The following is a 14,608-nucleotide window of genomic DNA, read 5'->3' as shown; positions in this document are numbered from 1 at the left end:
CCTCGTGTATTTCGGTATCGTCAATATCATATATTAGGAATACAAATAATGTATTATGCTCGCCACAGGCTCGCATAATACAATTTTTATTCCTAATATATGATATTGACGATACCGAAAAACACTGGTAATAAACTCTATATATCTGCAATCAAGTATTAGGGTCAATATCAAAATTGGTAACATTTTGTGTCCCGGCTCTAAATTATATTATAAAATGTATATATTTCCCAATTTTTTTCACAGAATATTACTTTGACATCTATACACAAAACCACACATATTTGTAATATATTTCGGACATTAGTGTTTAAAAAAGCAGTATTTTATTTCAGAAATTATGCCGAAATCTCATGTCCCTTGCAAGAGGTGAAGTTATATAAAGTTTAATATTGTGTCAAAAAATATAATATTCTTTAACTTTTTCTGCATAAATGTAATCATGAGATATTAAGTAACAATACTGTGCTATTATACTTTATTTTTGATAATTATATTTTACAAATTTTTTACTGAATATGTGTGTCTATACTGTTACCTCCATTATAAAATGTTCATAATTGGAGCTCCATGAACTTGGTCTTGTTGTACTTTCTACAAAGGATCTTCCACTTTCTGTCTTATCATTTGAATGTGGCCTTAATTCAGTAACTTGTAACAAAAGACACAAGTTCTTGAACAAGTAAGTATATTTCTTTGCATACAAATTTTTAGCATCCATACTGTTACTGTCTTTGCATATGCCAAAATTAGAAATTACATTTTAAAATATTTAAGGAAATTATGTTGTCTAGGTGCACACCATGTACAAACCAAGCATTCTACATTTGACCATGACCTTGTGTACATAATTGCTAATATATTGTAAAATTGTCCTGTTATAGTCCATACTGTTACTTCACCCCTTGCAAGGGACATGAGATTTCGGCATAATTTCTAAAATAAAACACTGATTTTTTAAAATGAACGTCCGAAATATATTACAAATATGTGTGGCTTTGTGTATTGATGTCAAATTAATATTCTGTGAAAAATTGGGAAATAATATAATTTAGAGCCGGCACCCAAAATGTTACCAATTTTGATATTGACCCATTAATAATGAGGTGTGTTGTACGAACTCCCTGACACTCGAACTATTTCGTCGTCCCCTTCAAGTTCGAGTTATCGAAGTTTCACTGATACATACATACATACATACATACACGCACAAGCAAACACACACACAAACACACACGCACACACGCACTCACACACATACATACATACACACACATACACACATACATACATACATACACACACACTCACATACATACATACATACATACATACATACATACATACATAATATGATCGTCACACTTTAATGATACTATAACAGACACATTACAATAGCGAGCACCACACATTCATGATACTATAACAGACCCATTCAAATAGCGATCTTCACGCCTTCATCATATTATAACAGACGAATTCATATAACGATCTTCACACCTTCATCATACTATAACAGACCCATTCAAATAACCATCTTCACACAATCATACTATAACAGACGAATTCAAATAGCGATCTTCACAACTTCATGACAGACCCATTCAAATAGCGATCTTCACACCTTCATCGCAGACCCATTCAAATAGCGATCTTCACACCTTCATCATATTATAACAGACGAATTCAAATAACGATCTTCACACCTTCATCATACTATAACAGACCCATTCAAATAACCATCTTCAGACCCATTCAAATAACCATCTTCACACCATCATACCATAACAGACGAATTCAAATAGCGATCTTCACACCTTCATGATACTATAACCGACACATTCAAATAGCGATCTTCACACCTTCATCATACTATAACAGACACATTCAAATAGCGATCATCACACCTTCATGATACTATAACAGACACATTCAAATAGCGATCTTCACACCTTCATCATACTATAACAGACACATTCAAATAGCGATCTTCACACCTTCATCATACTATAACAGACACATTCAAATAGCGATCTTCACACCTTCATCATACTATAACAGACACATTCAAATAGCGATCATCACACCTTCATCATACTATAACAGACACATTCAAATAGCGATCATCACACCTTCATCACAGACGCATTCAAATAGCGATCATCACACCTTCGTCATACTATATCAGACCCATTCAAATAGCGATCTTCACACCTTCATCATACTATAACAGACCCATTCAAATAGCGATCTTCACACCTTCGTCATACTATGACAGACCCATTCAAATAGCGATCATCACACCTTCATCACAGACACATTCAAATAGCGATCTTCACACCTTCATCATACTATAACAGACCCATTCAAATAGCGATCATCACACCTTCATGATACTATAACAGACACATTCAAATAGCGATCTTCACACCGTCATGATACTATAACAGACACATTCAAATAGCGATCTTCACACCTTCATCATACCATAACAGACCCATTCAAATAGCGATCATCTCACCTTCATGATACTATAACAGACACATTCAAATAGCGATCATCTCACCTTCATGATACTATAACAGACACATTCAAATAGCGATCTTCACACCTTCATCATACTATAACAGACCCATTCAAATAGCGATCATCTCACCTTCATGATACTATAACAGACACATTCAAATAGCGATCATCTCTCCTGCATGATACTATAACAGACACATTCAAATAGCGATCATCACACCTTCATGATACTATAACAGACTCATTCAAATAGCGATCATCACACCTTCATCATACTATAACAGACACATTCAAACAGCGATCTTCACACCTTCATCATACTATAACAGACACATTCAAATAGCGATCTTCACACCTTCATGATACTATAACAGACCCATTCCAATAGCGATCACCCCATTGAACATGATACTATAACAGACCCATTCAAATAGCGATCTTCACACATTCATCATACTATAACAGACACATTCAAATAGCGATCTTCACACCTTCATGATACTATAACAGACCCATTCAAATAGCGATCTTCACACCGTCATGATACTGTAACAGACACATTCAAATAGCGATCATCACACCTTCATCATACTATAACAGACACATTCAAATAGCGATCTTCACACCGTCATGATACTATAACAGACCCATTCAAATAGCGATCTTCACACCTTCATGATACTATAACAGACCCATTCAAATAGCGATCTTCACACCTTCATGATACTATAACAGACCCATTCAAATAGCGATCTTCACACCTTCATGATACTATAACAGACCCATTCAAATAGCGATCTTCACACCTTCATGATACTATAACAGACCCATTCAAATAGCGATCTTCACACCTTCATGATACTATAACAGACCCATTCAAATAGCGATCTTCACACCTTCATCATACTATAACAGACCCATTCAAATAGCGATCTTCACACCTTCATGATACTATAACAGACGATTCAAATAGCGATCACACCTTCATCATACTATAACAGACACATTCAAATAGCGATCTTCACACCTTCATGATACTATAACAGACCCATTCAAATAGCGATCTTCACACCTTCATGATACTATAACAGACACATTCAAATAGCGATCTTCACACCTTCATGATACTATAACAGACCCATTCAAATAGCGATCATCACACCTTCATGATACTATAACAGACACATTCAAATAGCGATCTTCACACCTTCATCATACTATAACAGACCCATTCAAATAGCGATCTTCACACCTTCATCATACTATAACAGACCCATTCAAATAGCGATCATCACACCTTCATCATACTATAACAGACACATTCAAATAGCGATCTTCACACCTTCATCATACTATAACAGACCCATTCAAATAGCGATCACACCTTCATATACTATAACAGACGATCTTCACACCTTCATCATACTATAACAGACACATTCAAATAGCGATCTTCACACCTTCATCATACTATATAACAGACACATTCAAATAGCGATCACACCTTCAAACTAGCGATCTTCACACCTTCATCATACTATAACAGACCCATTCAAATAGCGATCTTCACACCTTCATCATACTATAACAGACACATTCAAATAGCGATCATTCACACCTTCATCATACTATAACAGACACATTCAAATAGCGATCTTCACACCTTCATCATACTATAACAGACACATTCAAATAGCGATCATCACACCTTCATCATACTATAACAGACCCATTCAAATAGCGATCTTCACACCTTCATCATACTATAACAGACCCATTCAAATAGCGATCATCACACCTTCATCATACTATAACAGACCCATTCAAATAGCGATCTTCACACCTTCATCATACTATAACAGACCCATTCAAATAGCGATCATCACACCTTCATCATACTATAACAGACACATTCAAATAGCGATCTTCACACCTTCATCATACTATAACAGACCCATTCAAATAGCGATCTTCACACCTTCATCATACTATAACAGACACATTCAAATAGCGATCTTCACACCTTCATCATACTATAACAGACACATTCAAATAGCGATCTTCACACCTTCATCATACTATAACAGACACATTCAAATAGCGATCTTCACACCTTCATCATACTATAACAGACCCATTCAAATAGCGATCTTCACACCTTCATCACAGACACATTCAAATAGCGATCATCACACCTTCATCATACTATAACAGACACATTCAAATAGCGATCTTCACACCTTCATCATACTATAACAGACCCATTCAAATAGCGATCTTCACACCTTCATCATACTATAACAGACCCATTCAAATAGCGATCTTCACACCTTCGTCATACTATGAGAGATACATTCATGCGATACTATAACAGACACATTCAAATAGCGATCTTCACACCTTCATGATACTATAACAGACACATTCAAATAGCGATCTTCACACCTTCATCATACTATAACAGACACATTCAAATAGCGATCTTCACACCTTCATGATACTATAACAGACACATTCAAATAGCGATCTTCACACCTTCATGATACTATAACAGACCCATTCAAATAGCGATCACCACATTGACGATCTTCACACCTTCATGATACTATAACAGACACATTCAAATAGCGATCTTCACACCTTCATGATACTATAACAGACACATTCAAATAGCGATCTTCACACCTTCATGATACTATAACAGACCCATTCAAATAGCGATCTTCACACCTTCATGATACTATAACAGACCCATTCAAATAGCGATCTTCACACCTTCATGATACTATAACAGACTCATTCAATAGCGATCATCACACCTTCATCATACTATAACAGACTCATTCAAATAGCGATCTTCACACCTTCGTGATACTATAACAGACTCATTCAGTCCTGACGTCTGTACTGTGTATCAGTAAAAAACGTTTGACTCTGGAATGCATCTACTTGCAACAGTAATTGTTAACTGTTTACAAGTTTGTAAATGGAACAACGCCTGGCATATTGATAGTAACTCGTTACATACCCTCTCACGGCGGTGTGCTGATGGGATTACTGAAATGAAACACAAATTTGTATTTGAATATATACAAAAAATAACCCTAACCCTACCCCACTATCTCGGTGACCTTAGGTAAAGTATGACAGAGGCCATAGAGATAGAAAATATTTAAGCAGAAGGGTATTTTACATGTAGGATAATATGGTTAAGACCATAGAGATACTGATATAGGAACTCTCTTAGTAGATTCAGCAAGTGGTATTTTACATGTAATATAGTATGGTTAAGGCCATACAGATGCTGATATAGGAAATATATTTGTAGATTCAGCAAGGAGTATTTTACATGTAGTATAGTATGGTTAAGGCCACAGACACTGATATAGGAAATCTCTTAGCAGATTCAGCAAGTGGTATTTTACATGTAGTATAGTATGGTTAAGGCCACAGACATACTGATATAGGAAATATCTTAGTAGATTCAGCAAGTGATAGTTTACATGTAGTATAGTATGGTTAGGGCCACAGACACTGATATAGGAAATCTCTTAGCAGATTCAGCAAGGTGTATTTTACATGTAGTATAGTATGGTTAAGGCCACAGAGACACTGTGCTAGGAAATATCTTAGCAGATTCAGCAAGGTGTATTTTACATACAGTATAGTATGGTTAAGGCCATACAGATGCTGATATAGGAAATATCTTAGTAGATTCAGCAAGGTGTATTTTACATGTAGTATAGTATGGTTAAGGCCACAGAGACACTGTGCTAGGAAATATCTTAGCAGATTCAGCAAGGTGTATTTTACATGCAGTATAGTATGGTTAAGGCCATACAGATGCTGATATAGGAAATATCTTAGTAGATTCAGCAAGGTGTATTTTACATGTAGTATAGTATGGTTAAGGCCACAGAGACACTGTGCTAGGAAATATCTTAGCAGATTCAGCAAGGTGTATTTTACATGCAGTATAGTATGGTTAAGGCCATACAGATGCTGATATAGGAAATATCTTAGTAGATTCAGCAAGTGATATTTTACATGTAGTATGGTATGGTTAAGGCCACAGACATACTGATATAGGAAATATCTTAGCAGATTCAGCAAGTGGTATTTTACATGTAGTATAGTATGGTTAAGGCCACAGACATACTGATATAGGAAATATATATCAGATTCAGCAAGTGGTACTTTACATGTAGTATAGTATGGTTAAAGCCACAGAGATACTAATATAGGAACTCTCTCAGCAGATTCGACCCCTCAAATAACCTCCCAACAATTAATCAAACAAGAAAAGTGTTAACATAAAACAGGAGTTTCACGTGCACCCTGCAGGTTTCAGGCAGGTGCCCTGCTTAGTCAGAAAACAAAAAGGTTTTAAAAATTCAAACAATTTTTTGTTTTTTTTTGTTATGCATTTGCTATCCGCTTTCTACCGTCAACCAAACAAGCTGAGAGTAAAAGGCTCATGTACATGCAGTCTCAAATGCTTTATTCAAGTTTCTAACCTACTTTCCATTACATAACACCGTCCGTGATTTCTAAGAAAAAAAAAATTAATTAAAAGTCAGGTGCAATTTGATACTCTTCCCTAACTTGCTGTGACTAGTATAGAAGCCTCGGAAATTGTCAAGCTTGTACCCAGTTATTTTGTTCTTTGTACAATAAAATATGTTTTCAGTTAATCTAGACCTATAAATAAGACTGAATACACGACGTCCGTTACCGTGTCTTACCTCCAAACAACGCCAGTTTAACCAGGAACATGACGTAGGGTGTATACCTAAGACTGAATACACGACGTCCGTTACCGTGTCTTACCTCCAAACAACGCCAGAATAACCAGCAACACGACGTATCGTGTATACCTAAGACTGAATACACGACGTCCGTTACCGTGTCTTACCTCCAAACAACGCCAGAATAACCAGCAACACGACGTATCGTGTATACCTAAGACTGAATACACGACGTCCGTTACCGTGTCTTACCTCCAAACAACGCCAGAATAACCAGCAACACGACGTATCGTGTATACCTAAGACTGAATACACGACGTCCGTTACCGTGTCTTACCTCCAAACAACGCCAGAATAACCAGCAACACGACGTATCGTGTATACCTAAGACTGAATACACGACGTCCGTTACCGTGTATTACCTCCAAACAATGCCAGAATAACCAGGAACAGGACGTAGAGTGTATACGACGTCCGTTACCGTGTCTTACCTCCAAACAATGCCAGAATAACCAGGAACACGACGTAGAGTGTATACGACGTCCGTTACCGTGTCTTACCTCCAAACAACGCCAGAATAACCAGGAACACGACGTAGAGTGTAAACCTAAGACTGATTACACGACGTCCGTTACCGTTTCTGGCCTCCAAACAATGCCAGAATAACCAGGAACACGACGTAGAGTGTATACCTAAGACTGAATACACGGTGTCCGTTACCGTTTCTTACCTCCAAACAATACCAGAATAACCAGGAACACGACGTAGAGTGTATACCTAAGACTGAATACACGGTGTCCGTTACCGTTTCTTACCTCCAAACAATACCAGAATAACCAGGAACACGACGTAGAGTGTATAACTAAGACTGAATACACGACGTCCGTTACCGCGTCGTTTTTCCAAACAATGCCAAAATAACCAGCAACACCACGTAGAGTGTATACGACGTCCGTTACCGTTTCTTACCTCGAAATAATACCAGAATAACCAGGAACACGACGTAGAATGTATACCTAAGACTGAATACACGACATACGTTACCGTTTCTTACCTCCAAACAATGCCAGAATAACCAGGAACACGACGTAGAGTGTATACCTAGACGAATACACGGTGTCCGTTACCATTTCTTACCTCGAAACAATGCCAGAACAACTAGCAACACTACGTAGAGTGTATACGACGTCCGTTACCGTGTCTTATTTCCAACAATTCCAAGATAACCAGCAACACCATGCAGAGTGTCTACGACGTCCGTTACTGTTTCTTATTTCCAAACAATACCAGAATAACCAGGAACACGACGTAGAGTGTAAACCTAAGACTGAATACACGGTGTTCGTTATTGTGTCTTACCTCCAAACAATTCCAGAATAACCAGGAACACGACGTAGAAATGCATTTGTACTATAGGTGCTGATTTTCTTATTGTTTCTCAAATGTGTTAATACGTATAAGGCTACATCCATAATGTCCGTGTACGTATTACATTCTGATTGGCCATGAATAATATTACATCGTGACATATATTCACAAACACAATACACATAATTAACCAACAACTGCTCATATTTAAAAAGTTTAGTCAGTAAAATATTCATAATACATGTATTTAGCACTTATTACAGTCGAATCCATGAATATTCATATATTCTGAACATACATCTGTTATTACATATATGTTTGTTTGTTTGTTTTTTATTTAACGACGCCGCTAGAGCACATTGATTTTTTATCTTATCATCGGATATTGGACGTCAAACATATGGTCATTCTGACACTGTTTTTAGAGGAAACCCGCTATCGCCACATAGGCTACTCTTTTTACGACAGACAGCAGGGATCTTTTTATTGCGCTTCCCACAGGCAGGATAGCACAAACCATGGCCTTTGTTGAACCAGTTATGGATCACTGGTCGGTGCAAGTGGTTTACACCTACCCATTGAGCCTTGCGGAGCACTCACTCAGGGTTTGGAGTCGGTATCTCGATTAAAAATCCCATGCCTCGACTGGGATCCGAACACAGTACCTACCAGCCTGTAGACCGATGGCCTGCCACGACGCCACCGAGGCCGGTTACATATATGTAGATATTTCGAAATAGTCTACGTTTAGAAGGAAGGAAATAATTTATTTAACGACGCACTCAACACATTTTATTTACGGTTACATGGCGTCAGACATACAGTTAAGGAACACACAGATATAGAGAGGAAAACCGCTGTCACCACTTCTGGAGCTACTCTTTTCGATTAGCAGCAACAGGATAGTACATACCACGGCCTTTGCTATTCCAGTCGTGGTGCACTGGCTGGAACGAGAAACAGCCAAATAGGGCCACCGATCCTAAAGCAACCGCACATCTAGCGAGCGCTTTAAAACTGAGCTACGTGCCGCACGCTCTATAGTCCTACCGGCCTCGGTGGTGTCGTGGTTAGGCCATCGGTCTACAGGCTGGTAGGTACTGGGTTCGGATCCCAGTCGAGGCATGGGATTTTTAATCCAAATACCGACTCCAAACCCTGAGTGAGTGCTCCGCAAGGTTCAATGGGTAGGTGCAAACCACTTGCACCGACCAGTGATCCATAACTGGTTCAACAAAGGCCATGGTTTGTGCTATCCTGCCTGTGGGAAGCGCAAATAAAAGATCCCTTGCTGCTAATCGGAAGAGTAGCCCATGTAGTGGCGACAGCGGGTATCCTCTCAAAATCTGTGTGGTCCTTAACCATATGTCTGACGCCATATAACCGTAAATAAAATGTGTTGAGTGCGTCGTTAAATAAAACATTTCTTTCTTTCTCTAGTCCATGAGCCGAGATCCAATCTTTGACTAATTGGTACCATCCGAGAGCACCAAACTTAACTATGCCTTTTTGATGTGGGTATGTATCTGGATCTCAAAACAGCATGATGGGCTTTTCTGCAGGGTAGCTTAAAAGTCGGAACCTGAGTTTTAGTAAGGACGGGGGGGGGGGGGGGGGGGGGGGGGGGGGGGGGGGTGATTTTTTTTCTTAAAATTTAATAACGTTCTCTGTGTTAATTTGTATGTCGATATATAACTAATTTGAATCACACAAAACTGAAATGAGCTTGTCAACATTGACCAGGAATTTCATTATGAACTATTTCACATAGGCATATTAATGCATTACAACGTCGTTTAATCCAAGATGGCCGCCGATGTGTCAGCTAGAACAAGGAAATGGTAATTTATCGCATTTTACATCAGTTGTTAAGAGATTTGTATGCTAATGAATTAACTTTATGGGCAAAGGAAATCATTTTTTATAAACGACCTCATGCTAACTGAGTATTGCATCATTATTTAAATCCATGATGGCCATGGAAATGGCTGCCAAGAGTTTAAGAAAGGGCCATATCTTACAATCTATATATTTCCCCCAGTTATACTTTAAAAAAAAGGTTTTCTATACGGTAAGCATTTCAGTTATTGCATTCACTTTCTAATGCAAATAAATTGTATCATGCTTGAATCAAAGATTCCAAAATGATTGCAGAAAACAAAGATATGACCACATTATATGTTTAGCATCACCTAAAACAATCATTTTGAAAGCATCTGCTAAGATTTAAGCGTAAACAAAATCATTTTTTCCAAAACATATCACATATAAAGTTGCACGACAGGGACTAAGTAGTTTCACAATGCCAACCTTGCTGTGATAAATGGGTATGTTGCACGCACATTACAAAGTGGTTAATGTTTAAACTACGGGTGACTGAAATGTTCTGTCTTTAACTACGAAGGAGTATAGAACACCATTGATAGTTTACATGCATTGTTCACAATATTGTCCAGGCTTATAGGCTGCATTTGAACCAAATACATTACCTGGTAGCATTACCGAGAGGACGAGAGATACAAGATAGATGGATAGTAGGAAAAATTCCAAGGACAGGGAAACCCACACACACGCACGCACACGCACGCACACGCAACATTACACACAGTGGGGCGGATTAAATATCGGTGGGTGGAAAGAGGGGCGTAGTGGGAAGGGTTGAAAGAAGGGAGGGGGAACAGGGCAGCAGTAGTGGGTGTGGGTTGAATTAAGGGTGGGTGAAGAAGGGTGTCGTGTGGTGGGTTGAAGACAGGGGGGGGTGAAGAGGGTCTGTAGTTTAGCGGGTTGAAGAAGGGTGGGTGTGAAGAGGGGAGTAGTAGGGGGCAGGTTGAATAAGGGTGGGTTGAAGAGGGGCGTAGGTGGGGGGTTGAATAAGGGTAGTGAAGAGGGGAAGTAGTGGGGAGGGGGGAGGGTTTGAAGAAGGTGTGGGTGAAGAGGGGTTGTAGTGGGGCAGGTGAAGAATTGTGGCGTCAAGAGGGGTGTAGTGGGGTGGGTTCCAGAAGGATGGGTGAAGAGCGGTATAGTGGAGCAGGTTGAAGAGAGGGTGGATGAAAAGGCAGTGGGGTGTCGTGGGGCGAGTTGAAGAAGGGTCGGTGAAAAAGGGGGGCGAGTAGTGGGGCAGGTTGAAAAGATGGGTGAAGAGGGGAGGAGGGAGGCAGTAGTGGGGTGGGTTGAAGAAGGGTCGGTTGAAAAAGGGGAGTAGTGGGGCAGGTGACCTAAGAAGGATGGGTTGAAGAGGGGAGTAGTGGGGGTGGGTTTGAAGAAGGGTCGGTGAAAAGGGGAGTAGTGGGGCAGGTTGGAAGAAGGATGGGGGAAGAGGGGAGTAGTGGGGCAGGTTGAAGACGGATGGGTGTTGAAGAGGGGAGCAGCAGTGGGGCGGGTGAAGAAGGGTGTGTCCAGAGGGGAGTAGTGGGGCGGGTTGAAGAAGGGCGGGTGAAGAGGGGAGTAGTTCGGGTGGATTGAAGAAGGGTGGTGGTGAAACAGGGGAGTAGTGGGGTGGGTTGAAGAAGGGTGGGTGAAGCGGGGACTAGTGGGGTGGGTTGAAGAAGGGTGGGTGAAGAGGGGAGTAGTGGGGCAGGTGAAGAGGGGACTGTGGGGTGGGTTGAAGAAGGGTGGGTGAAGAGGGGAGTAGTGGGGCGGGTTTGAAGAAGGGTGGGCGTGACGAGGGGGAGTAGTGGGGTGGGTTGAAGAAGGGTGGGTGAAGAGGGGAGTAGTAGTTTGGGGCGGGTTGGTGGAAGAAGGTGGGTGAAGAGGGGAGTAGTTGGGCGGGTTGAAGAAGTGGGTTGAAGAGGGGGACTAGTGGGGGTGGGTTGAAGAAGGGTTGGGTGAAGAGGGGAGTAGTGGGGCGGGTTTGAAGAAGGGGGGGGTGAAAAGATTTTCTTCGTTTGGTGGACTAGTGGGGTGGGTTTTTCAAGAAGGGTGGGTGAAGAGGTGAGTAGTGGGGAGGGTTTGAAGAAGGGTGGGTGTTTTTTTTTGAGAGGTTTAGAGTAGTGGGGTGGGTGGTGAGAGGGTGGGTGAAGAGGGGACTAGTGGGGTGGGGTTGAAAGAAGGGGGGGTGAAGAGGGGAGTCAGTGGGGCGGGTTGAAGAAGGGGGGTGGTGAAGAGAGAATGGAGTGAAGAGTGGGAGTAGTGGGGGCATGTTGAAAGAAGGGTGGGTCAAGCTAAGAGGGCAGTAGGTGGGGGGCGGTGTTTGAAAGAAGGGTGGGTCAAGAGGGGAGTAGTAGGGGTGCAGGTTGAAGAAGGGTGGTGTAGAGGAGGGGGACAATGGGGCGGGTTAAAGAAGGGTGGGTGAAGACAAAGGGGGGAGTAAAGGGGGTGGGTTGAAGAAGGTGGGTTGAAGAGGGGTGAGTAGTGAGGGGGCGCAGTTGAAGAAGGGTGGGTTTGAAGAGGGGAGCAGTGGGGTGGGTTGAAGAAGGGTGGGTGAAAAGAGGGGAGTAGTGGGCATGTTGACAAAGGGTGGGTGAAGAGGGGAAGTAGTGGGGAGGTGGGGCGGGGTGAAGAAGGGTGGGTGCAGGGGAAGGGTGTAGTGGGCGGGGGTGAAGAAGGGTGGGGGAAGTGGGGAGTAGTGGGGCAGGTTGAAGAAGGGTGGGTGGAAGAAGGGTGGATGAAGAGAGGAAGTAGTGGGGTGGGTTGAAGAAGGGTGGATGAAGAGAGGAGTAGTGGGGCAGGTTGAAGAAGGGTGGGTTGAGACGGGTGGATGAAGAGGGAAGTAGTGGGGTGGGTTGAAGAAGGGTGGGTGAAAAGGGGAGAGGTAGTGGGTGGGTGAAAGAAGGGTGGGTGAAAAGGGGGGGAAGTAGGGTTGAAGAAGGGTGGGGGTGGGTGAAGAAGGGTGGGGTGAAGAGGAGAATGGAGTGTACGCTCAGGGGTAGAGTGCTCATGAAAATTTCATAAATCTGTACATTTTGCTAATAGCAGCAAAGGATCTTTTTATCCACAAAAAGCGTCATCACATACCACAGCCTTGATATTTGTAGGGGCTAACTTTTTGGTAAATTAAAAACCATTTGGAAAATGGTTCCCCCAACAATCAACCAATGTTCAAGACCCTCCGACTCTCTATAACTCATTAGTGTAACAGGAAAATCCAACATACCCCACCCCATACATTTGGGTAACGACCCTCACCATCCCAATTCATTTCTTTGGTAACCATTAATCCTAGGTGGGTTACACGGGTAAAACCCCACATATTAATTTTGTCGCCTAATTGATTACTTTTTATGAAAAATAAGCTTTTAAACTTAAATACCCTCCCCACCAAATTGTAAAGCCAATACCATCCTAATTCCTTTTCTTTAGTGACCATTAAAAAGAGGGGTACTACTGTAAAATCCCCATTCAATTATTTTAGTCCCATTAAATTATTTTCTTTAGGTTTGAACAATTGAAAATGGCTAATTTTACCATAAATACCCCACCCCACAACATTTGTCACACCATAACCCCGAATTCACTTCTTTAGGAACATTCAAGCTAGGCGGGGTTACTAACAACCATTCCCCAAATCCCACCAAAAACGTAAGTTTTCACCCAGATTCACCATAAAACATTATAAAAAAAACAAAAACCCCAAAAAACCCCATTACCCTTAATTGAAGTTATCACCCAACCCTTTCTTTAGGCCGCTGGCGGGGTACAACATTATACCATTGTAACCCCGATTTCCAACCCTTTCAATAACCTGTAAAATTTCCAATACCCAAAAAAGAACCACCAAAAAAAAAAAAAAAAAAAAAAAAAAAAAAAAAAAAAACAATCCACCCTTAAAAAATTATTCAACCATACCAGCACTGTACCCCCCCCATACCCAACCCCATTAATCAAACAGTGAAAATCCCCACTACCCCAAACCCGTTAACCAACATAAATCCCCAAATACCCCACCCAACATCCAAATGAAATCCCATACCCCACCCCTTACATCCAACAGGGAACATCCACTACCCACCCTTACAGGGTGTAAAAAT

General features: G+C 40.9%; 1 protein-coding gene across 1 annotated transcript in view; it reads right to left on the bottom strand.

Moving 5' to 3' along the window:
- Nucleotides 1–8,736, bottom strand: part of LOC121373610 (indian hedgehog protein-like) — a 29,107-nt gene extending 20,371 nt beyond the window's left edge. The window contains exons 1-2 of the mRNA XM_041500308.1: nt 8,634–8,736; nt 5,555–5,583 (exon numbers count right to left, since the gene is read on the bottom strand). Of these exons, the coding sequence (XP_041356242.1) occupies nt 5,555–5,583; nt 8,634–8,679 (75 nt within the window). The 5' untranslated portion in view covers nt 8,680–8,736. The remainder of the gene's footprint in view (nt 1–5,554; nt 5,584–8,633) is intronic.
- Nucleotides 8,737–14,608: the final 5,872 nt, after the last annotated feature.

The sequence above is a fragment of the Gigantopelta aegis genome, chromosome 5, assembly GCF_016097555.1.
Source record: "Gigantopelta aegis isolate Gae_Host chromosome 5, Gae_host_genome, whole genome shotgun sequence".
NCBI lineage: Eukaryota > Metazoa > Mollusca > Gastropoda > Neomphalida > Peltospiridae > Gigantopelta > Gigantopelta aegis.
This window is presented reverse-complemented; position numbering and strand designations above follow the sequence as displayed.